The 24648-nt window shown below is 41.3% G+C and overlaps 1 protein-coding gene across 1 annotated transcript in view; it reads left to right on the forward strand.

The window, feature by feature from the left end:
- NEDD9 (neural precursor cell expressed, developmentally down-regulated 9) overlaps positions 1-24648 on the forward strand; it is a 71225-nt gene that overhangs the window by 18762 nt on the left and 27815 nt on the right. Inside the window, exon 2 of the mRNA XM_039349527.1 lies at positions 14726-15148. Coding sequence (XP_039205461.1) covers positions 14726-15148 — 423 coding nt within the window. The remainder of the gene's footprint in view (positions 1-14725; positions 15149-24648) is intronic.

Raw genomic sequence — 24648 nt, forward strand, 5'->3', positions numbered from 1 at the left:
TTTTCAGATGTAAGTATGTTCATAGGTATTTCAAATTAACAACACTCCTCAAGCAAACGGTGTTTCAACGTTATCTAGACTAGCCTAGCTTAAAATAAGTTGTTAAAGTATCATTCAATACTTTAGGACAGTGGTGGCGAACCTATGGCACGCATGCCAGAGGCGGCACTCAGAGCCCTCTCTGTGGGCACGCGTGCCATTGCCCCAGCAGAGTTCGCCAGAGTAGCGAGCACGTGGCGTTTGGAAGTGACAGGGCAGGAAGTGAGCGAGCAAGCGGCTTTGGCCCCCCAGGGATGCCCCGGAGATAGCGAGGGACTGGCCCCGGGCACGCTCACCCAGTCTGCTGTGACCATTACAGCCACACCCACCCAGTGGGCCACGCCTCCCCACCCCCCCTGAGGGCACCACAATGCTGATGCAGCCCTGGCACTTTGCGATAAATAAGTGAGTTTTGGGTTGCAGTTTGGGCACTTGGTCTCTAAAAGGTTCGCCATCACTGCCTTAGGAGAACATTTACTTACAAGGGACTACCATAAAATTGTAAATGGTCTCATTGATTAACTACACATTTGCACCTGTGAATTGCAGAATAGCAACTCCTTCACAAGAGGCATTTATGCTTAGCTGAAATTCATAGGAAAGGCTGCTTTGGGTATTTGTGGTAATGGCTGTGTTCACATGGAACAGTAATCTTGGTTTAGCAAAGTATGCAGGAGCAGAAAGGAGCATAAGCAAAACCCTGGCCTTGAATGCTACCCTTCCCTCTAGCCAAAATAGAAAATAAACTAGAATTCAATATTATTCCAGCCTGTTTGGCAAGCACAATTTGTGTTCGGCCCTATTTAATTGTTTGAATTCTGGCTAGGAAGGAGAGGAACTAGGAGTACTAAGCTTGGTCTTTTGCATGGATCCTTATTGGCTTGCATAGTTGGATAAAACCAGCCCATATTTTGTCATAGTTCATATCCTTGCTACACATTAGGAAAAAGAGATTGCTTCTTGCTCATCCAAAACATTGCATATTCAAATGGTTACAAGGAGGCATCCTAAAAGGGTGTATAAGAGAGCCTAAGTAAAATAACCCCTTATGTGAATATATTCCAGCAGTTACCATTTGAACAGAGGTGTGAAGTAAAAAGATACAGAAACACGAATGTAATCGAATTAAAAAGGACCAACAATGTCTGCCATTCACCCTCAGCTACATTCATTCAGAGACTAACACAGACTTATAATTCACATACACTGTACTGTGACAACTGCAAGCATTGCCATAATCCTCCCTGCCCACTACTCCAATATTGTTTCCTCCAGACTTTTAATTGTTAACAAATTTTAAGATTTTTTTTCTCTTCTGCTAACTGCTTTAATATATTAATCAAATAAATAAACAGAAAGCCAATCACCTTTCTCAGAAATGTGATAATTGAATATTTGAGGCTGGCCTGTAATTGTACAGATTCTCCAGGTCAAGGGGAAATGTCTTCAGCATCATTTAAAGAGCATAGGGCAGTGGCCCCGAACTTTTGTGGCTTGGCGGCCCGGCTTGGGGGAAGAGAGAGGGAACTGGGCCACATAAGTGGTGAACTGGTGTATGCGCACATGCAGCCCTTATGTAAATGGTGTGCCTGTGCATATACACACAGTTCAACTTGCATGAGCGGCAGGCCAGCGCACGCATGAATGCCCACCAGCCCGCCGCTCACACAAGTTGAGCTGTGTGCGCAAGCACGTTCACACGCTCCGGCCAGCCACTCATGCAGCCCAATTCCGAATAAGCTGTGGCCCAATAGTGGGCTACAGCCTGGAATTTGGCAACTCCTAGTGTAGGAAACATTTCCCAAGCATCAATCATGTCCGTTAAGTATGGGGGCAATCTCATCCTGACCCATTGGACCAACCAGGAGAGAGAGGGGACAAGTAAATAGGTGGTAGTCCACATCTCTGCAAACTGCCCATCTGTATATTCAAAATCTTCAAGGCTGAAAAGAATTCAAAATACAGTGTAAAAGGATAATTGGTTGCCTAGGATACCTCACTGTGACCTGTCCCAACACCGGGATCCAAGTTGAAGCAGTTCTGACTGATTGTCTGCAAATAACTGTGCTGTGCCTGAGATCTCCCCAGCTCTTTCAAGAAGAAAGGCTGTTGAGGGGAAATGGTGGTATTAGTGGGTGACCCAAATTACAACAGCATTTTCTCAGAATGAACAGACCAACAGATGGAATATCTGCTCAGCAAACTGGAATTCCTACTGATTGCTTCCCTCCTTGCAGTCAAGGTCTGCAGAGAACTACTGACCTGGGAAAGATGGTCTATCCAGGAATAAATCTTGGATAGTCGATAACATGGATGGATAATGAGTTGACAATGAAAAAAAAAGGGGCTTTTAAAGGAGTCACTTCAATTTCTCTGAAAGAAAAGATACCTAATTTCCTTGCCTTTTAGGGTAATCATGACTTGTTTCTTCCCTTCACTTGGCTATTAATGCTCCCCAGTTTACATGTTACTTCAGTTCCAACTTACTCATTCTGTAAGAAATTAGAGATCAGATGACATTCTTTAGAAATCCTTACTAATAACCTCTCATTTTCCTACTCTCTAGCACTAAACAGCAGTGGGTTTATTTCTTAAACTAATTTATGTTTCAGTAGGAACTTTTTCTTCTGCTGCTCAGGAATCACTTCTAACCCCTGTATAGCTTTTTAATAGAGAAATGGGAATAGGGTTCCATTAAGGAAGAGAGAATTGCCCCCCAATAGACTTGGATTTGAAGATAAATTAAGAAACTTCCCAGAAAAACATTTCTGTACCTGTCCCAACATTATTTTGCTGTTCTCTCTTTCCTTCAAAAGGAATAATAGGAAAGGAAATACAACCAAGTATGGATAGGAAGAGAGGAGAGTATATAATATAATGTTATATTATAATCATAATTGCCAATAATCAAGTAAGTTGCTTTGCGAAATCGTATTAGTTAATCATATTTTTATTAAAAGGAGGTAGATAGAAAATCTTTTCCCTTTTGTTTTGTTTTCTTTCACATTTAGCTGTGGTATACAGCAAAATCCAACACAACTTCTTTAGAGAAACTTCTTTCATGGTACTAGAGATGCAGAATGAATGAAATCAACTATTGTTCTCAGATTCATCTCCCAATTGACTTCAAAGGAAAACAATCAATTAGAAAAGGAGACACTAGTCAGCATGCCTTCAGAGGTTCTATCCTAAAGTCTGAATCATTCCTGCACTGCATCAAAACCTTGAACCACCAGAATGAAACATCTGGAATCTATGTTGTTGGATGCCCGCCCTGCCACACCTTAAAATGAGCCTGGCAGTGCAGGGTTTATCTTGGATGTGAATTTAGGACATTATGCCAGGGGAAAGAATGCAAGTGGTTTAACTTTTTTTTTTTTAAAACAGCAAGGCCATAATTACCCTTTAAAAACATGTACATGGTGATTATAAATGCATTTTGAATTCTTGCTTTTACTTCTGTTGTCTAAAGCTGGTGATGGTTTCATTGCAGCCTTTGCTGGACCTCATATGTGATGTGGTATAGGAAAACAGGGAGTTACAATATGATAGCTCCATGGAATGATAAATAGAAATATTTGCATTTTCCTGCCCAAATGTTTAATTCTGCCTGTGGCCTTCAGACAAGTTAACAGTGCTCAGTCGCTTCAGGGCTGATATTTTGGGAGATGCACCAAAATGAAATGGCAGAGATTTGGCATTTAGCATCCTCTTATGGTTCTTCTAAGATTTTTAAATCTTTGCTTTTTATTGGCATTGAAAATGAATCTTCCAGTTTATGAGTTGGATAGGCAGAATTTCTTAATGATAATAAGTGTCCTTTTAGAGTTATTTTTAGCCAAAGCTTTCCACAAAGAAAGCCTTCGTTCTTTCTTCACAAAATACATACAAATCTCTTCTTGAAAAACCTTTTGTCTTTGTCAGAAGTGAGAGTCTTTCCTTTCTTTGAACACACCTGCATTTCTCCTTAGCTGTTCTTTTGATATATTTTTAAAAGCCTTTTAAATCCTATTGTTTTATTTATTATGAAAGCTTTTAGGAGACTCTCAAAGTAGATATGAAGTCATAAAACAAGATAATCTAAAGCAGACATGTCAAACACATGGCCCGGGGGCCGGATGCGGCCCGCAAAGTGGTTTCATGTGGCCCGCGAAGCCATCCTGGAAACAGTGAGGAACCAGCCCCTGCCATGTCGGCCCCGCCCCTGGGTGCATGCTGGGGAGGTGTCACCCTTTGTGAGGAATGAAGAAATGCACTATGCCTTGGTGCTTGCCCCGGTCCCACCCCCTTCTGCCAGAGACCCTCAGAACTGTCCCACTCCTGCCCAGGCCCCCACAGGCACCTTGATGCGAACGATGTAGAGCTGGCCAGGCCCACCCAGTAGGCCGCACCCACCCTGGCCACACACCCCCCCACACCCCCCAAGGGCAACCGCAATACTGATGTGGCCCTCAATGAAATTGAGTTTGACACCCCTGATCTAAAGAATGATGGACAAGGAAACTGGAACGGTGAAGGAAGGGGACCACAGCCTTTATGACATTTGAAGGGGCCTTTAAAGACCAGCTAGAATGAAATAGAATTAAGAGAATAAACTCTAGGACTCTGGGAACTACCATCCCTACTCTATTAAATGATGAGACCCATCATTTTTCTGTACCAAAACCCAATAGGATATTGGTGATGAGTTAATAGGTCTGCATAATAGGTGCTTTGGGTTTGCTTCAGAGAAGGTGCCTTGAAATATAAAGAGGCATGTACACAACACCTGTTTTCTGTTTGTAGGACTGAATGGCTTCTGTAAAGAAACTTCTGCAGCTTGATGACCTGGAAGGAGATGAGGCTACTTTAATGAGTTACTGACAAAATTTGTATTCATGCTTACATGGGTGCCAAATGAGCGTTGTAAAACTGTATTTAAATAATACTTGAGAGAAGCACCCAGATCAGTAGGAAATACCCAGTCCTTTACCAGAATCACCGGAGTAGCCTCGTATCTCACTTCTCCTGTTCTTTGTAGTACTGTATAAAATTCAAGTATACAGTATATGAATAACATATCATAGATCCATGCTGTACAGCTATTTGACTGACTCTCAGAGCTGTGTAGATGTTTGGATATTTTCATAGAAAATCTTTTCCTAGAATTTGCTGGAAATAATTATACATTTGCAAACAGAACAACCACCTTAAAAAAAAAAAGAATCAGTTATACGTATTTCTGTGGGTAACACAACTTAGATAACATCTTTACTTGTTCATGTCTGGTGAAGATCACCATTTGCATCTACTGAATGGTGAAGACAAAACAAAGCAATTTTTTTTCCAGAATTGCAATTTTAAACTCTGTAGTGGGAACAGATTGTTTTAGTTCCTACAGAACTGCCTCTTTTTTTGCTTTGTGCAGATTTGTCACACCCAATGCTTCAGTGGGTTTTCCCTTGAGAATGCAATACAATGGACACTTTATCCCAGGGATGAGGGATAAGAGAAGCTGGAGGCTAGGTTGAGGCATAAAAGAGCGGCATAAAATTGTATGCTGGCATTTAGAGCTTTTCATTATCAGGCACACAAGGCAGCATGATTTTTTTTTTCTTGGTTTACTCCCTGACCTTGTTTTAATCCCATGGTTTCTTTTGTTATTAATCTTAGTGACTCCCTTTGGCTGTCTTCTGGGGTGGGAGGGAGGGAGTGAAATTTCACAAATAATAATAGTAATAATAGTAAAGTTGGAAGGGACTTTGGAGGTCATCTAGTCCAACCCCCTGCTCAGGCAGGAAACCCTATACCAGTGGTTCTCAACCTGTGGGTCGGGACCCGATTTGGGGTCGAATGACCATTTCACGGGGGTCGCCAAACAACACAGTCCGCCATTTTTCCCCCCTTTTCCTTAGCTGTGCTACTCCCTTTTATTCTATTGGCTTTTGAAAGCCAATAGAATAGACTCTCTTGAATAGAGTCTAATTCTATTGGCTTTCAAAAGCCAATAGGAATTGTCCAGGCTGTCTCTGCCCTGCTGAGCCCGCCAAAAGTCCCATTCTGCAAACGGTGCTGCACCGGTTGAGTAGTCCTCGACTTATGACCGGTTGGGGGTCGCGGCATTAAAAAGGTTGAAAACCACTGCCCTATACCATTTCAGACAAATGGCCGTCCAGTCTCTTCTTGAAAACTTCCAGTGTTGGAGCATTCACTGCTTCTGGAGGCAGGTTGTTTCACTGGTTAATTGTTCTAACTGTCAGGAAGTTTTTCCTTAGTTCTAGGTTGCTTCTCTCCTTGTTTAGTTTCCATCTGTTGCTTCTTGTCCTGCCTTCAGGCGCCTTGGAAAATAGCTTGACTCCCTCTTCTCTGTGGCAGCCCCTGAGATATTGGAACACTGCTATCATGTCCCCCCTCGTCCTTCTCTTCATTAAACTAGACATACTCAATTCAAGCAGCCGTTCCTTATATGCTTTAGGCACTAGTCCCCTAATCATCTTTGTTGCTCTTCTCTGTACTCTTTCTAGAGTTTCAACATCTTTTTTTGCATCGCGGTGACCAAAACTGGATGCGGTATTTCAAGTGTGGCCTTACCAAGGCATTGTAAAGTGGTATTAACACTTCATGTGATCTTGATTCTATCCCTCTGTTAATGCAGCCTAGCACTGTGTTGGCCTTTTTGGCAGCTGCAGCACACTGCTGGCTCATATTTAAGTGATTGTCCACTAGGACTCCAAGGTCCCTCTCGCAGTTACTACTATTGAGCAAGGTACCCCCCTATACTATACCTGTACATTTGGTTTTTCTTGCCTAAATGTAGAACCTTGCTTTTTTCACCATTGAATTTCATTTTGTTAGATAGTGCCCAGTGTTCAAGTCTGTCCAGATCCTTCTGTATCTTAAGCCTGTCTTCTGGAGTGTTGGCTATTCCTGCCAGCTTGGTGTCGTCTGCAAATTTGATGAGTTCCCCATCTATCCCCTTGCCGAAATCGTTGATGAAGATGTTGAAGAGCACTGGGCCCAGAACTGAGCCCTGGGGCACCCCACTACACACTTCCCTCCATGTAGATGCGGTTTCATTGAGGACCACACGCTGAGTACAGCCAGTCAGTCAGCTATGGATCCATCTGGTGGTGATGCTGTCTAACCCACATTTTTCTATCTTGTCAAGTAGTAGGATCAGCCCATAAGGTTTAACAGGTTTCCTAGCTATAGGAATGTAATTTCTTACACCAGGAGGAAGGTAAGCAGAAGGCTCTTTTAATGACCTAAAAGTTTTCTTCTCTGTCTGTGGAAAGGAAGAGTTTGTATAATATTGTGGCCCTTATTTGCTTTCAGTCTGATATAATTCACAGGTTAAAATGAAAGGGAAAATTATATATACAGTACCATCTCCAGCAACTGGGGGAGGAAAGGCAGGGAAACCTGAATATAAAATGATTTTTTTTCAGAGTAATTCCTGACAAAGAATTGTCACCAATCTTTCACCATTCCTGGCAGTTTGTAAATGTGTTTGTTACTTTATTTAATTTACAGGTTGCCTGACTTCCACACACGCGGCTTACAAGTACTGTAAAATTCAGCTGATGAAAAGAAACTACAAAATCCAAATAGAGCAAGGCAAAGCCGACTGACAGCTCCAAAATTACACCATCCCCAAGGCCTGGGACAACAACCTGGCCTTCGGCAACTTCCTGAACTGACATAAGGGCGGCAGCCACACAAATCTCCCTTTTGGAGTAAAAAGCAAGGCAAACAGTGAGAGGGAAATAAAGCAGTCTATGAAGGATCGGCTGCAAATTCTTCCTTTAAAAAAAACCAACAACAATCCTGGCAAATGGCAATCATTTGCTGTAGCTTTTGCTTAAGACACTTACATCATTCTTATTGTTTCCTTTCCTCCGACCTCCCCACCCTCACCCCACGCTTACCAAGATAAAAGATGCAACAGTTCATGATGGAAATGGTGCCTCCTTTTACTCAGAAAAGGTGATAGCTACCACGGAAACTGTAACAATAAACTCTTGGTGTGCGTAGGTGTCGGTCTGTAATGAAAAAAAAAAGAAAAGAAAAGTCAGCCTGGTATATTGCTCAGGGTACACAAAGATACGTGCCTGGAAGCATTTCCTTCGCCCTTCTTTCAAATGGTGCAAGGGAAAAAAGGGCTGGCAAAGCGTTCTTCAGCTGTTTTCTTATTAATTATTGAGGCCCAGGGAAGCTGTCCACAAACAATCTTGTCTTTTGCCCTAAATGCAAACAGATATTAAAGGAGCCACTGTACTCATCTTACGGTGCATTGATTATTGTTTTACTGTTTACGCTGAGGCTGCATATCCTTACTATGTTCTTGTGATCGACTTACGTCACTCTCAATCTCCCTGTTTACTTTATCAGGCAGGATGGATACTCCCTGTCGTCCCACCCTAGTGTTAACTGCCTGTTGGCTCATTGCCTTCCTTTTTTTTTTTAACTTCCCTTGCTTTGAATTAAAAAAATATATGTATCAAAAGATTTAGCTCTTTTCCACCCTTTCTAGCATGCCTAGAAAATGCTACCCTTCTATGGATGATGCTTCTTTCAATCTGAGTGAGATTAGCAAAAGATTTTGCTTAGAAATTGAAGCAGTTTGGGTCTTTAAAGCCATCAAGTGCACAAATTTAGAAAGACAGACATATCCACTACAGGGGGAACATGAATCTGATGTCTCCTGTTTTGGGACAAAGGCAAAGGACCGTGAGAGATATCATGTCAGACAACTGGAGGACTTCAGATTAGCAATTTCTGAAAATTGTTAAAACATCAGTAGGACATATTGGTGATCAATGCCAGCCACAAACAGTGAAAAAGAGGTTGAAGGTAAAAGAACATACATAACATACATTACTCACAAGCCTTTGTATATGGTTGTGGCCTTGGGCATGTGAGGTAAGACCTCTGATAACTGCTTGGACCAATCCATGCAGTTTGGTTGAGAAAAAACTATGGCCTTAAAGTCACCAGCTGGCTTCATGTCTAAAGCAGGACTTGAATCCATAGTCTCCCTGTTCCTAGCCCAGGGCTTTCTATGCTAGTGCTTTAACCACTGTACCAACCGACTCTCACTCTTAGGAGCAAATAGGCACCCTCACAGCAGAAACAGGCATGGCTCAAACCTGCTTCTGTCTGTTTAAAATAAAGAAACTGAGATCACTTTGAAGAGGAGGATACATGTTTAGCTGGCATGAGATTCCAAATAGGCCAAGAATATATTCATTTACTTAGAAAAATATCACTGAACTCCTGGAGCTTGTATCTTGGTTGACATTGAATGACATTAAAAATATCTTTCCTTTAACATCTGAGTTGATTATCTTGGGCATATGTAAATGTATTTAAATCTAGCTCATAATTTGTCAAAAGGCAGGTGATTTGTCAGCTAAAGCTCCTTTAATTAGCTGACAGAGCTATTAAATGCAATCTGCCATTTATGTAGAATGTTCAGACTAATTCTTGTTCATCAAACTAGCCTAATTTTTTATAATGATCTTGTTCTTAATTTAAGACAACAAAAAGGCAATAGGCTAAAAAAGCTGAATGTAGAACTGATCCACTGTCATTCTTGATTAATTTACAGCGTGATAAATTTACTCAAGCAAATTTATATTATCTTGAACAATTTATTTAAAAAAAATTTTTTTTTCTTCATAGCTCTGTGTGTTATTTCAACTAAAATAGATGGAGTACTATGGGCCAATGCAGATTTCAGCTTTCCCTATCTGGCTCCCTTCAGATGTATTGAAAAATCATTCCCCAGAATTTGAGAGCCTACAGGGCAAAAGGCTGGGCACTCTGGAACAGTGGTGGCGAACCTATGGCATGCGTGCCAGAGGCGGTACTCTGTGGGCATGCGCACCATGCCCCAGAGATGGCAACAGTCCCTCTTCAACCAGCCACCCACTAACTTGCTGAGGTCCCATGTGGCCGGATGCATCCCAGCACAGCTGGTTTCCCTCCCCCCTGTTCCGTCCCTCCTGGCTCGCTTGCTCTCCTTTTCCGGGCACGACCCACTGCATCGCCTCAGCTGTCGATCGGCTATCCAGCTCAAAGGCAGCTTATCTGAACTGCTGGCGGTGGGCTGCGGAGCCCCAGAGTGCGCTGCTCGAGGGGCCGGCAGGCTGTGACTGCTGACGGACACTGTCAGCCCCCATGCACCTGCTGGCCTCTGTGTGCGGGGGCTGATGGTGTCAGGCAGCAGCCACCATAGCCCCTGCCTTGCCTTGCCCTGCAACAATGTCACCTTCGCCCTGCCTCGCCTCGCCCCACAGGACGAGCCTCCTGCCCACCACCCCACCTGCCAGAGACCCCCTGAATCTCCCCAACCCTGCCTGTCTCCCACAAGTGTCCCTCCCCACGAGCAACATTGAGGTGACCACACCCACCTTGGCCACACTCACCCAGTCTGCCATGACCACCATAGCCACACCCACCCAGTAGGCCACACCCATCTGGCACAGGATGAGCTTCCTGCCCACCGCCCCACCTGTCAGAGACCTCCTGGATCTCGCCCAAACTTGCCTGTCTCCCACAGGTGTCCCTCCCCATGAGCAACATCGAGGTGACCATACCCACCTTGGCCACACCCACCCAGTCTGCCATGACCACCATAGCCACACCCACCTGGCTCAGGACAAGCCTCCTGCCCACCGCCCCACCTGCCAGAGATCCCCTGGATCTCCCCCAACCCTGCCCATCTCCCACAGACGTCCCTCCCCACGAGCAACATCGAGGTGACCACACCCATCTTGGCCACACACCCCCAGTCTGCCATGACCACCATAGCCACATCCACCCAGTGGGCCACGCCCACCTGGCACCCAGCAATAAATAAGTGGGTTTTGGGTTGCAGTTTGGGCACTTGGTCTCTAAAAGGTTTGCCATCACTGCTCTAGAATTATAATCCCAACATATCTAGAGAACACAAAAGAGAAGAAGGCAGCAAATGCAGTGATTGGAGTTGCCTTAGTGCCACTTGCATGAAAAATACTTTTGGGAAGGTGTGAGCAACAGAACATGAATCATTTTTGTGTGCAATTTTTTTTAATCAAATGGTTTATTAGTCAGAAAAGAACACTTGCTCTCTTTTTTACTATGTGAGAAAGAAAATAAACATATTGTTAAATTGGTTTGTATGAGAAACTGGGGTTTTCCAAACTGGGTGTTATAGTTTATATCCTGCATTTATTATTTTTACAAGATAGCAAACCTATCCAACACATTTTCCTCCTCCTATTTTCTCCACAACAACAACCCTGTGAAGTGGGTTGGGCTAAGAGAGAATGACTGGCCCAAAGTTACCGAGCGACATTCATGGCTAAAGCAGGACTTGAACTCATGGTTCTCCCACTTTCTAGCCTGGTACCTTAACTACTGGACCACACTATCTCTCATAGTTTTGTGATAGTTGTGATTTTGAGTATAACCCTCTGGGAAGTAGTTGGATTTGGTGATTGCGATAAGCCATAAATTGACTTGTATGGCTTTACCTTGGTGTTTTGCCTGAACCTGACTATTGTGGTTAATAAATCATGGTTTACAGCTTACTGTGTTGTACAAATCTATCCAGTGATTTATTGTCTGCCCTTTGAAGTAGATCACAATAGGAAAAACCATTATGAATAATAATCCTATTCATAATAGGGGCTCCTCCTTCTGTTCCTCAAGGTTATTCTCACATCCTATTATACTTATAGATTAAATTGCTTGAACAAGCTATGGTTTAGTGAATTCAGGCAATTATTTATTTGCAATTGCAGCAGCAATTTGAGCAAAACTTATAAATAGGTGAAATGAGATGCCCTGAATGTCTTTGTAGGCAAAGTTGTGTACTTTAGCAGAACCAGGTATACGTTCCTCATGATTTTTCAGAGTTTGCTACTCTTTGAAGCCACCAAACGAATAGCTGTGCTTTGCTATATCTAGCGGGGCCCAAGAAATGAAGCATTTTATGACAAGGTTTCTAAGACTAAGACTCTCTATAGTTTGTCTGCTTTCATCTGAAAGCCTGCTTGGCTGACAAGCTCAGTACAGAAGGTACCAGACAGCCTCATATGCCAAAAAGAGAGGTGATGAGGGCAAGGCACATTTTGTCTATGAATGGAGATAGCAGGCTTTTTAAAAAATACATGTGGGCTTACAGTGGTTCTCAACCTTTTTAATGCCGCGACCCCAACCGGTCATAAGTCGAGGACTACTCAACTGGTGCAGCACCGTTTGCAGAATGGGACTTTTGGCGGGCTCAGCAGGGCAGAGACAGCCTGGACAATTCCTATTGGCTTTTGAAAGCCAATAGAATTAGACTCTATTCAAGAGAGTCTATTCTATTGGCTTTCAAAAGCCAATAGAATAAAAGGGAGTAGCACAGCTAAGGAAAAGGGGAAAAAAATGGCGGACTGCGTTGTTTGGCGACCCCCGTGAAATGGTCGTTCGACCCCAAATGGGGTCCCAACCCACAGGTTGAGAACCACTGACCTATTAGGATGGGGATAACTGAGGTTTTTTTGCAGGGCGATGTCTGCCAAAACCTGTGAGGTTGGATGCTCACATTTCCTTGGTATGGAACCTACCGTAGTGTTGCTGCTTTCATGCTCTCAAGTAAAGCAAGAAAGATTGGGACCACTCTAGAGATGCCTGTCTTTCTTTAGCTTGATTATTTCCTCTTCAACTGAAGCTGATTTAGAAGAGAACTGGATTCAAGAACAAGAAGCTAAACTTAAAGGCACTTGGGAGCCCTCGGTGTATCGATATTTTCCTATTTGATATCTTGAAAATGAGAAGGGAGCTACCTTTGATGGAATATGAATACTAAAACATTGAAAAATAGTCTTTTAGATAATAAGAATGCTGTGCTGAATTGACAGGAAAAAACATACTATAAAGCAGGAGTGTCAAACTCAATTTCATTGAGGGCCGCATCAGCATTGCGGTTGCCTTCAGGGGGCCAGGTGGGTGTGGCCAGGGTGGGTGTGGATGGAGTGGGAGGGCATGGCCAGCTCTACATCATTCGATTCAAGAGTGCCTGTGGGGGCCTGGGCAGGAGTGGGACAGATCTGAGGGTCTCTGGCAGAAGGGGGTGGGACCGGGGCAAGTGCCAAGGATGGTCCACGGAGGAGCCTCACTGCCTGCTGAAACCCTTCTGCTAGAGCCCATCAAGCCGGATATGTGAAATAGGCGAGGGCCATTTGCTGGCCACTTCTAGATGATGGTGCATTTCTTCATTCCTCACAAAGGGTGACACCTCCCCAGCATGCACCCAGGGGGCGGGGCCAACATGGAAGGGGCTGGTTCCTTGCTGTTTCCAGATGGCCTTGTGAACCTAAGATTGAATGCATTTCAGCATAAATGGCCACCACAAAATTGTACATTGGCTCCTGGCCAGCCTGGGCCAGGGCCAAGGCAGTGGGGTCGTTCCCTCACTGTTTCCAGGATGGCTTCACGGGCCACATGAAACCACTTCACGGGCCGCATCCAGCCCCCGGGCCTCGTGTTTGACATGTCCACTATAAAGCATTCACTTACAAGGAATTATCTCCCGAGTAAAGGATTAGACAGCAATCTAAACAATTCATTTATATTAACATTTCTGATTCAGTGGCTCAGAATGATTGGAAGAGAATCTGAAACCTCATGAAGAATTCATTGAAGTTAGGTAGCTAATACATTTAAAATAATAACAACACTAACGACAACAGCTGTTTTATCTATGGTGTCAAGAAATCAGGTTTTTAGTTGTTTTCCTACATTCCCAGGAGTTTCTGGTTTAGGTTTTAGTATCCAGAATCATTTTTGTTGTGACTGCTATTTCTGAATTGTGTTTGTGCAGTTATTAAGCTGGTTGCTTTTCAAATGGGTTTGGGGTGGAACGTAAAGGACATTGGTAAGAGAGAGAAAATGATTGGAAAGAATGAAAATCCTACTGTATGAATATTGAAAAGACAAATGTAATGACTTAAAAAAAAATTGTACCAAGAAAAGTGGTGTCAGAAGCTTTCCAACTGTGGGGTCCTTGGTGCTTTCTGAGCTTGGTTATTTTCTTGCAAACGTTTTATTACCAAACTAGAGAAGGATCCTCACCAATGCTAACTTAGAAAGCACCAAGGACCCCACAGTTCAATCCTGAGCTACAATTATTGTCTTCTATGGCGCAGTAGTTAGAGTGCAGTACTGCAGGCCACTTTAGCTGACTGTGTTCAGCAGGTCAGTGGTTCAAATCTCACCGGCTCAAGGTTGACTCAGCCTTCCATACTTCCGGGGTAGGTAAAATGAGGACCCAGTATATATATATATATAAAATATGTATATACACATTGCTTACTGGTGTACACCGCTTAGAGAGTGCTTGCACTTAAAGCGGTATATAAGTCTCATAAATAAATAAATAAATTTTGAAGTTTAGAAATTCAAATTCACCCAGGGTAGTCAATGCTTCAATCTAAAATTATGAATTCTGGATCAGAAATTAAACATTCGAAGTGTATTACACGAGAGTAATCTTAAGATTTAACTTAGAAACTCTTCCACACAACCAGCAAAATAAAGGTAATTATGTTTTTAAGTAAAGGCAGGTGTATTCAGGTTGTTTTATTTATTTAAAATATTTATCATAAATTTGATTATGCAACTAATTAGCAGTATTATACTTAAATACTCCTTCCCTTGTCTGTTTTCTCTGCAGAATCTTATGGCAAGAGCCCTTTATGATAATGTCCCAGAATGTGCAGAAGAATTGGCCTTCCGGAAAGGGGATATTTTGACCGTGATAGAACAAAACACTGAAGGATTGGAAGGATGGTGGCTCTGCTCTTTACATGGACGACAAGGCATTGTTCCCGGAAACCGTGTGAAACTTCTGATAGGCCCCGTACAAGAGAGTCCATCTCACCAAGACTTGCCAAATTCAGGACCGGCAACTCAATCCCCTATTCAGCAAAAAATCTACCAAGTGCCAAATGCACATTCCTCTTCTCGGGATCCCATCTATCAAGTTCCACCTTCTTATCTGAATCAGGGAATCTACCAGGTACCTACTGCCCACGATGTTTACCAAGTGCCTCCATCCGGGCAGAGAAGTTTTGGCGGAGTTGATGCAGGCAACAAGGTTGGTGCAACTGATATTTCAAGCATCTCTTTCCAAAGCATTTGCATGGAACACATTATTGTGGGATTGAAAAAGTGTCTGGATTTGATGGATTTTTCACAGTAGCGATATTTATGTATGCATTTAATGTATCAGAAGTGAAGTATGTTAATAACCAAGAGGGACAGGTAGGCATTATGGTCAAAGCATTACAGGGAATAGTAGAATTAGATAATTCCTCTGAATTCTATCTTCTAAATGTATGTATTCAAATCAAAATCCAAATCAGAAGGAGAAACAGTAGTTTGGGTCAACATCTGGACACTAGTCCCATACTAGCACAAATGATGCCTGACCACACACCCAAGGGACTTGTGTTCCCTTTCGTAATATAGAGTAAGGGGAACTGAGTCAACCTGGATAGATTGCAAAGAATTGTAAACAAATAACCCTTCACTTTGTTTAACTAATTCAACTCAAATTGTAAATTAACTGGCCTGTATGCTGTTACGAAGACCTGAAACGTTTTGGGAAAGGATTAAGATTTAGATTTTTGTTAACATAAATCCCCACAGATGATGCTTTCTAAGTGTGGCTCACGTTATCTGCAGCCCCCTAGAGCACGTCACCTACGCAGTTTGTCAGTCGCACTTTATTTATTTGTACCAAAATTTATGCAAATGCCAGCTTTAGATAAAAGTACAGATTTGTTTAAGGAATTTATGCTGCAGGATATGTGGAAAAAGTGATGCAAGACTGGCATTATTACTATGCCAGAAAAAACAGGAAGTCTGGATAATTAAAAGGGTAACATTTAGAGCAAAGGAAGTGTCACCTGGCACTCCTCTACAGCGTGAATGTGTCCTTTGCATGAGTCAAGGTAATTGCCTCTTAAAAGCTGGAGGAAAAACTGTTTGCGTTTCCTCTGATAATGAGGCTGGAAGGCAGGGTTATCAGAATATTCTCGGGAATACTTCGGTCTTATTATTTAGCCATTACGAATGTGTTGCAATGAGATACAACAGCTAGGAAGTCCATGTCTGGCAGTGCCAAGGTTTAATCTTAACACTGCAGTTGATAGGAGCAGAGATTCTGGCTGCCTTTTCAGCTATGGCAGAAAATCCTTCTGGCTCACCCTGAATCACACCCCTATTTAATTTAGAGAAACTCAAAACCAGTAATAGCTGTTAAGAATTCCATTTTCTGTTCAGCCTTTTTTTTTTGTTTGTTTGTTTTTTGGAAAATCTGATCTGATAATTTTGATTGCGGATTCCTCCCTCCTTCCCCCCATTGCAATGGGGATCTTTTCTACAGGCAGCAAATAACTTTCTAATTCATTTCTTTACTAGGCAAACCCATCCACAGATACTTGACTTACTCACGGGGAAAATATTTGTGTCCATTTGGGGGAGAGGACAGAGATTCGAGGATGGGTAAGGAGATGAAATGGGAGTGTAAAAAACCCCACTGAGGCATAACCCATCTGTTCTAACCCTTGGCTTAACAAAAAGTCTTTAACAAATTACGTCACTGAAAATGTTGTTACCAAACTTGGGCAGCTTGTGGGGTGGGGTGGTTTGGAGATTGCAAAGTAGGATTTGGGGATAACAGATGACAGGTGGCCAACTGGGTTCTATGGATTTTGAAACTGTATCAATTATGTCTAATTTGATTTCATCTGCTTAACTAAATCCCTGTATAAAATACCTTGATTCAAAACAATTTCTTTGCCACTGCTACCTCTTCTTTGTCCTCCTCCTCCTCCTCTTCTTCCTCCTCCTCCTCCTCCGAAGTGCAAAGGCTGACATCACTGTATTGGAAAGACTTTTGGACTTAAACCTTGGCAAAACGTATATTTGAGGAGTGACCGTCTAGTGGACAGGTGGAACCCAAAGCAAAGTTAAAATGAATGCAGGTAGTCCTCGACCTATGTCCACAACTAAGCCCAAAATTTCTGTTGCTAAGTTGTTAAGTGAGTTTTGCTCCATTTTATGACCTTTCTTGCCACAGTTGTTACGGTTATAAAGTGAATTTGGCTTCCCCATTGACTTTGCTTGTCAGAAGGTCACAAAAAGTGATCACATGTCCCTGGGAAATAGAACCATCGTACAGTTGCCAAGTGTCCAAATTTTGATCACTTGACCATGGAGGATGCTGCAATGGCCAGAAGTATGAAAAATGGACATAAGTCACTTTTTCAGTGCTGTTGTAACTTTGAATAGTCACTAAATCAGGCATGTCAAACTGCAGGCCCGTGGGCCGGATGCATTACACCGAAACCACGCCTACCCCATTGCCGGCAATGGGGGAAAAGTCCCGATACGTTTGACATGCCTGCACTAAATGAATGGTTGTAAATTGAATCCTACCTATACTCAAGATTAAAATCAAAGCCAAATTGCACAATCTGTATCCCTAAGTAATATGACACGGATTCCCATCATGTATTTCCTACCTGCAGAAAAATCTCTATATTGATGAGCTCCCAGTTTCATGCCACCCAGAGTCACTTTATCGGGGAGATGGGTGGCATATAAATTTAATAAAAAAATAAATACTTGACACCTAAAATTATGAATATGGTTAATTCAATTGACAACACCTGTCCTTAGCAGATTAAATGAGCTGCTGTGCTTAATACAGGCAATACTTGCAAGTATTCTGTGTGTCTTGGCAAAGCTGTGGAGTTAAAAATATTCCATCTCACACAATCTCAGAGAGCCTTATTAATAGCAGAGGATCAAAATGTCTGGAAGCCTTCAGCCAGCCTTGCAAATGCCTGACTCCTATTTTCTAGCAAGATCTTATTTTATTTATTATTTTTTTATTTATGAGACTTATATACCGCTTTAAGTGCGAGCACTCTCTAAGCGGTATACACCAGTAAGCAATGTATATATATATATATTTACATTGCCCCCAACAATCTGGGTCCTCATTTTACCTACCCCGGAAGGATGGAAGGCTGAGTCAACCTTGAGCCGGTGAAATTTGAACCGCCGACCTGCTGAACACAGTAAACCACAGTTTGTCATCCTCCTTGTCCAATGAGAAGGCAAGATTATAAACTAATTAATAAATGCAACGAATCTCTACATTTACACCTTTCTTTTAAGAGATAGAGATGTGCTTTATATAAAGGAGAAAGGGATACATATTATTTATTCGGTATCTATGTAAAAAACAGACTTCCGGTACTGTCCTGGATATAGCACATCAACTGTGTGTAAGACAACAGAAGAGAAAAAGAGAGTATGTAAGTATGCATACACATCAAGGACGAAAGGACGAGTCCATGCATACATAATTATATTTAATCTAGTATTTGTGTGCATCACCCTGAAGTGACCATAACAATGGAAAGTAGGGTTGCAGAGCTGGAATAAGCATTTGCACTTGATTCTCAGCATGAAAAATATGTCACGAAACTAGCATATCAGGAAATGAGTTGGGCAGGAACTTGGTGCCATTTCGTCCATGTGCCTCTATCAAAATAGCAGATATCTGCAAGGACCAGTTGTTCAAAGAGATCTTTGAAAAGCTGCCTATGAAAAAGGAGGGGGCACTGAGCTCCTTACAAGTGGCTAATTCCCTCTGTGGAACACAGTGTTTAACAGTTTCCATTAGATAAGCACTGTGCATTATAAAACCATGCTCACACAGCAGTTATTGCTGGCGGGCATGGCAAGGCAGGTCAGAGAGACGTCTCCAGGCAGGTGATTAGAGTGATGCCATAACTGAGGAATGCAAAGGCCATTGCTGGATCAACTTCTCTTAACGGTGCTGAAATAAGCTCTGAAAACAAATGCTTTCAAATTGGCTGGAATCAATGATGGATAGCTTGAATAAGTCTTTGAGTCCCTTTTCGAAAAGGAGATTCTCAACCAGGATTGTTTGTCACAAAAATACATTAAAAAAGGCTTGAGTTGCAGCTACATTTACAACATATTTGCTACTTCTGCCTCAAAAGTCCATAATTCTGACTGTCTAAAAGGCCATAATTCTTGAACAATCTTCAGTTCTTTGATGGCTATCCAGGTTTTCCCACCAGCAGTGATAAATGTTTAGATTTCATTGCTATTGTTCATTCTTTAGCTTTGTGGTGATGTTAAAGTAACTTAAATTAGTTTTTCAATCTGAAAATTCCTTTTTCTTGCCTGTAGCTTTTAGGACACTTTAGGCAAATGGGAAATTGTGGCAGTGTTGGGATGGGAACTGTCTGGCTTTACCGTTATCAGGAACAGCTGTGGGAATGGTATGGAAATGCCTTAGATCAGTCTAGTGGATCAAGGCATTCTGGGCTGTGGACAAGAGGCTTGAAATTGTCAATCTGACATCTTGCCCATTTGATGTATCCATCGGGGCTAATGCTATCTTGCTATAATGATCTGGGCTTAGAAGATAAATGAACACTTCCACTTGGGGAAACCTCATACCATTGAACAAGATGCTGATCTTTCAAATGTGTGTATTTGGACGCTTTCTGACTTAAATAATGATAGAACAGTTTCAAAGCACCTGTCTTGATCACATGAGTAAAATATGAAGAGAGTTGAAATCACAATAGACTTTCCTGGATTGGTAAGCTGAATTTCTATCAATAATTGAATAATCAACAATTATGGGTTATAAATCGCCAATCTAGTATCATAAGCCTAAAGATTTATCTGACTTCTGCCTAAAATTAAGTAGACAATCTTTATAAACGGTATAATCTTAGACTTTTTGGGCCTTCTCAACTACTTTTTGGATTCTTATGAAATCTTTCTAAATATTCTTTGGATGTTGAGAACTGAACTTGTTGCATTATATTATAAAGTCCCTAATTTTGTGAAATGCTCTCTCTTTATAGATTTGCCAGATCCATAACCTTGTTTTTGTAGGGCAGCAATGAAAATGTGTGCAGTTTATCAATTTTTTCTCTGCACATTTATATTTATTTTTAGAATACTATTAAAGGTTTTCTTCTGTATGTGTATATCCTTCAGTGCTATTGTTTTATATTGGTTGAATGGTTGTGAAACTTGCAAGATCAATAAAATACAGAATAAATCAGAAGTGGTTTGAAGTTAATCTGCAGAAGATTTGTGTCATAGTCTGCTTTTTACTCTGCCCTGCTCTTGATATATTATCATTATCCCTTAGAATGGCAATTGAAGTCAGTTTGACCAGAGTTGGAATAAACAAGCCATGATTTTCATAATATAATACAGTATGTTGCAGTCCCTTAGGTCTTACTCAAATAATGTAGCAATTATGATGAACTAGTGGGAGGCTTAGAGTCAGCTCTCTAATGGGAGGTAGGAAAGGATGGGAGGACTGCCCTTGAAGTGAGAGTACTATGAGTGAGGGGAGTTTCCCAGGTAGATTATTTAGATTATTTAGACATTTGTGTGAGTGTGAATGATTAGGACAGTGGTTCTCAACCTGTGAGTCGGGACCCCATTTGGGGTCGAACGACCATTTCACGGGGGTCGCCAAACAACGCAGTCCGCCATTTTTTCCCCCTTTTCCTTAGCTGTGCTACTCCCTTTTATTCTATTGGCTTTTGAAAGTCAATAGGAATTGTCCAGGCTGTCTCTGTCCTGCTGAGCCCGCCAAAAGCCCCATTCTGCAAACGGTGCTGCACCAGTTGAGTAGTCCTCGACTTACGACCGGTTGAGTAGTCCTCGACTTACGACTGGTTGGGGGTCGCGGCATTAAAAAGGTTGAGAACCACTGGATTAGGAGAATCAATAGGAATGCTTAGATAAACTGTGTTTCCCAGGGTGTATGTAAACCTATTAGGAAAGCCTAGGACTGGTGGGGGGGGGGGCTAGCAATGTGGATCTTTGAAAGATATAGTTCAGTGGTTCTGAGATCACATCTACCAGTTCCTTCAGAACCTTGGGGTGTAGTCCATCTGGTCCTGGTGATTTGAACTTGTCTAGGGTGGACAGGTGCTCATTTACCATTTTCTTGTGTAATCTGTTTTTTACAGTTTTGATAGGCTGGACTGTTTTTTCCCTTTGTGTAAAGATGGATGCAAAAAACAAGTTAAGTAGTTCTGCTTTCTCCCTGTTGCTTGTCACCACCTTGCCACTTTCTCCCATTAATGGATCAATCATTTCCTTAAGTTTTTTCTTGTTTTTTACATGTTTGAAAGAAGCTGTTTTTGTTATTTTGTTATCTTGAAGTAGGCAAGGTGTGCTCTTTAAGGAGGCCAGCTTGATGATGCAGTGGTTAGAAGGCATTATTGCACGCTAATTCACTGCCTACTGCCAAGAGTTCGATTCTGACCGGCTCAAGGTTGACTCAGCCTTCCATCTTTTCGAGGTTGGTAAAATGAGGACCCAGATTGTTGAGGGGAAATATATTGACTCTGTAAACCTCTTAGAGAGGGCTGTAAAACACTACGAAGCGGTATATAAGTCTAAGTGCTGTTGCTATCTCTCAATTCAGCTTTAACAGACAACTTCCAGTGGGTTTTCGATCTTCCTTTTTTTTTTGGTGAAAGTTCAGTTTCTAAATGAAGATTAGCTAGAGATCCTTTCCATTCAGGGCTCAGACCTGCAAATGGTAAAGAAACAGCATTGGCCATTCGGTTAGATTACCTTTACTGGGATTTGGATAGAAATAATGCGCTTGTAAAGCCTATTCAATGGGGTCCCAGGTGAACTTACAAACTATTTCCTTCTGCTTGTCCTGTACAATTACTGAGCGTTCTACTCCAGCAGTGATGGACATATGGATTTGAAGGCAGAATTTCTCTTTGGTGGCCTTAGCTCTTTGGAACACAGATGCATGTCTGGCTCCTGTGTAGATCTTCTGCAAAGTAGTTGAAATGATTTTGTTCAGAAAAATGTTTGAATTTTAGAGGTGGTGTTTGATATTTTGATAATGCACCTTTCTGTATAGGCTCTGTTTTATGGATTTACTTGCATACTGTTGTATTTTATGTTTATAAATTGCCCAGAACCTTATCTTTATGGACTTCTGGAAAGTCCTGAAAACATTAGAAAGCTCAGGGGATCTCTGACAATACGGAGCCTGCATGGTGGTTGTGTTGTTACATCTTTCCTCTCATTGTCTTATTAATTTATTTTTATTGCTTTTCATATGTTAAAATCTTCTAATTCCTGGTTCTGTACGCAGAGTCACTTTCTGTCAGATAGGCAACCATATAAATTTGGCAAACAAAGAAACAAATGAGGGGTCCTGGTGCTCTCTGAGTTTGGTTGTTTTCTTGCAGATGTTTCATTACCAAAGTAGGTAACATCATCAGTGCTATACTTGACTAGCACTGATGATATTATCTAGTTTGAGTAATGAAATATCGGCAAAAAAAGCTCAGAGAACACCAAAGACCCCTCATTTCAATCCTGAGTTATCAATATTCTCCTTTAAAGAAACAAATAAATATCTAACAAACAAATGTGTCTTGAGGCTAATAAACAATATATGAAACTCTACTGTAATTTGTTTACAAAATCTGAACCTGTCCATCATAGATAAACCCAAATAACTAATAAAAAATGTGATGGGTTGAACCCATATAGAGATTTAACTATTTTATGTGATTTGGTTTGGGTTTAATTAATGGATAATCACTATATGATATCCTGACACTGTTGCACTATCCCTTAATATACCATTGTTGCTAGAAATTAGATATGGAGAATGATGATTAGTAAGTAACATGTAATATCCTTGAAAGGTTTTGTGTCATCAAGAATAAGTTTGATGATGGGGAAATCATTTTATTCTTTACCCTATTCTTCTCTTCCCCCCACCCTTTTCCCTTTCCCATTTCCCCACTATTTTCATTTTCATTTGTATTTTTATATTTGGATAATTTTGTTAAAATTATTAAGAATAAGTCTGATGATGATGAACCAGATGTAAATACCTAATTAGATCTAGTCATAGGTGCTGTCCCACATCCCTGACATTTTATCTCAAATGAAAAGGTATTTCACTTGGAATATTAGTCAGTAGGGAAGCTAAATGCATTCTTGAATGTGTGTCCATGGCACCATTTATTACAATGTTGTTTATTCCGGGTCTGAATCTTGGCACTGACAACAAATACTGTGGCTGAGCTCTAGCTCATAATTAAATCCCAGTCAAAAGCAGCCCAGAGGGATTGTGTATGATAACAAAGCCAGAGCCTGCTATTTGTTATTAAAAATGTATTTCCAAAATTGGTATGCTACCAAGTGTTTAAAGTATTGTATCACAGACTAAACAGATAACCCCAATCAAAAGCATCCATAGGATCATATAAACATCTCTGAGCAAAACTGTGCTTTTCATGAGACTCTGAATGTGTTAAAACCCTTATCAAAAGAAAAGAACTTCTCTTTTTTCTCCATCCCATCTGAGACTGGCAAAGGCTCACTCAGTAATCAGTCTCATCATTATACTGTTCCGTGTTCCCATGTCTTTCCTTCCAATTAAGCTGCAATCACGACCTCAATTAAGAAGAAAGAGAGGAGGGGGGAAAGATAGAAAATAAACATTTTCTCTGGACCATTATTGTTTACTGCTGTTGTTCACATGCTCCTTAAAAGCCAGAGGCTGCGGTTATGGTGAAAGCAGCTAAACTTTGTTTGTTCTTTCTGCACAAGATATTTTAACATCAAAGGGAGGAAAAACATCTGCACTATTTGAAGTTAGATCGTGAGCCATTTTTTCCATTTGGAGAATATTTTTTTCCCCCTACGTGCCCTCGTTTCAACCTTAGTCACATAATGCCCCAATTTCTTGCTACATAATTCTCAAAGTGAAGTTTACTTTAGAAAAGGAGGTCTAAACATCAACATACAGTTTCATTTCTCATTTTAAATATGCCAAAACAGTTGTGGTTCTAGTGAGCAGGGTGCTCTAATTCTCTGCTATCATTTACATTTTTTATTTTCCAAATAGAAATTATCACTTTTATTCAGTACTGGAAAATATTCTGCAAAAATGAGGTTATCATATTAAACAAAAGTTGAATTAAAGAACACTTTCATGATGATAAAAGCATTGTCTTTAGTCTGTTGGGCCATATGAACAGCAAATGTATAAGCCGGTTTTCATGTCTAGGTTGGGATTGGAACTCACAGACTTTCCAGTTTCTAGCCTCGTGTCTATAGTAAATCTCATAGATGAATTAATGAATAAATGTGTATCTTCTCTTTCCTTTGAGAAACTCAACACAAAAACATTCATCTCCCATTCAATATTATCTTCTTGTTTGTAGAATTCCTTGAAAGAAATTCAGAGACGAGGTTCGGAGTAGCAGAATAAAGTTTCTTTTATTATCAAAAATCAAGTTTAGCAGAAAAGACGGTTTGCAAAGCGTGGTGGACTTAACCCGTACTCACAAGAGTTGCAGGGAAAAGCCACACCTCCTACAGAAGCGTAACAGCAGTTCTACCCCTCCCTATCTCCTCCTATACCTACGTCAGCTATTCCTGACGTGGCAGGTCACAAACCTATCAGACGACACAATTATCCTACCTTACCTCCTACTTTACCATATATGGGTATTCTTT

The sequence above is a fragment of the Crotalus tigris genome, unplaced genomic scaffold (assembly GCF_016545835.1).
Source record: "Crotalus tigris isolate CLP2741 ecotype Arizona unplaced genomic scaffold, ASM1654583v1 scf7180000017564.2150845, whole genome shotgun sequence".
In the NCBI taxonomy this organism is placed as follows: domain Eukaryota; kingdom Metazoa; phylum Chordata; class Lepidosauria; order Squamata; family Viperidae; genus Crotalus; species Crotalus tigris.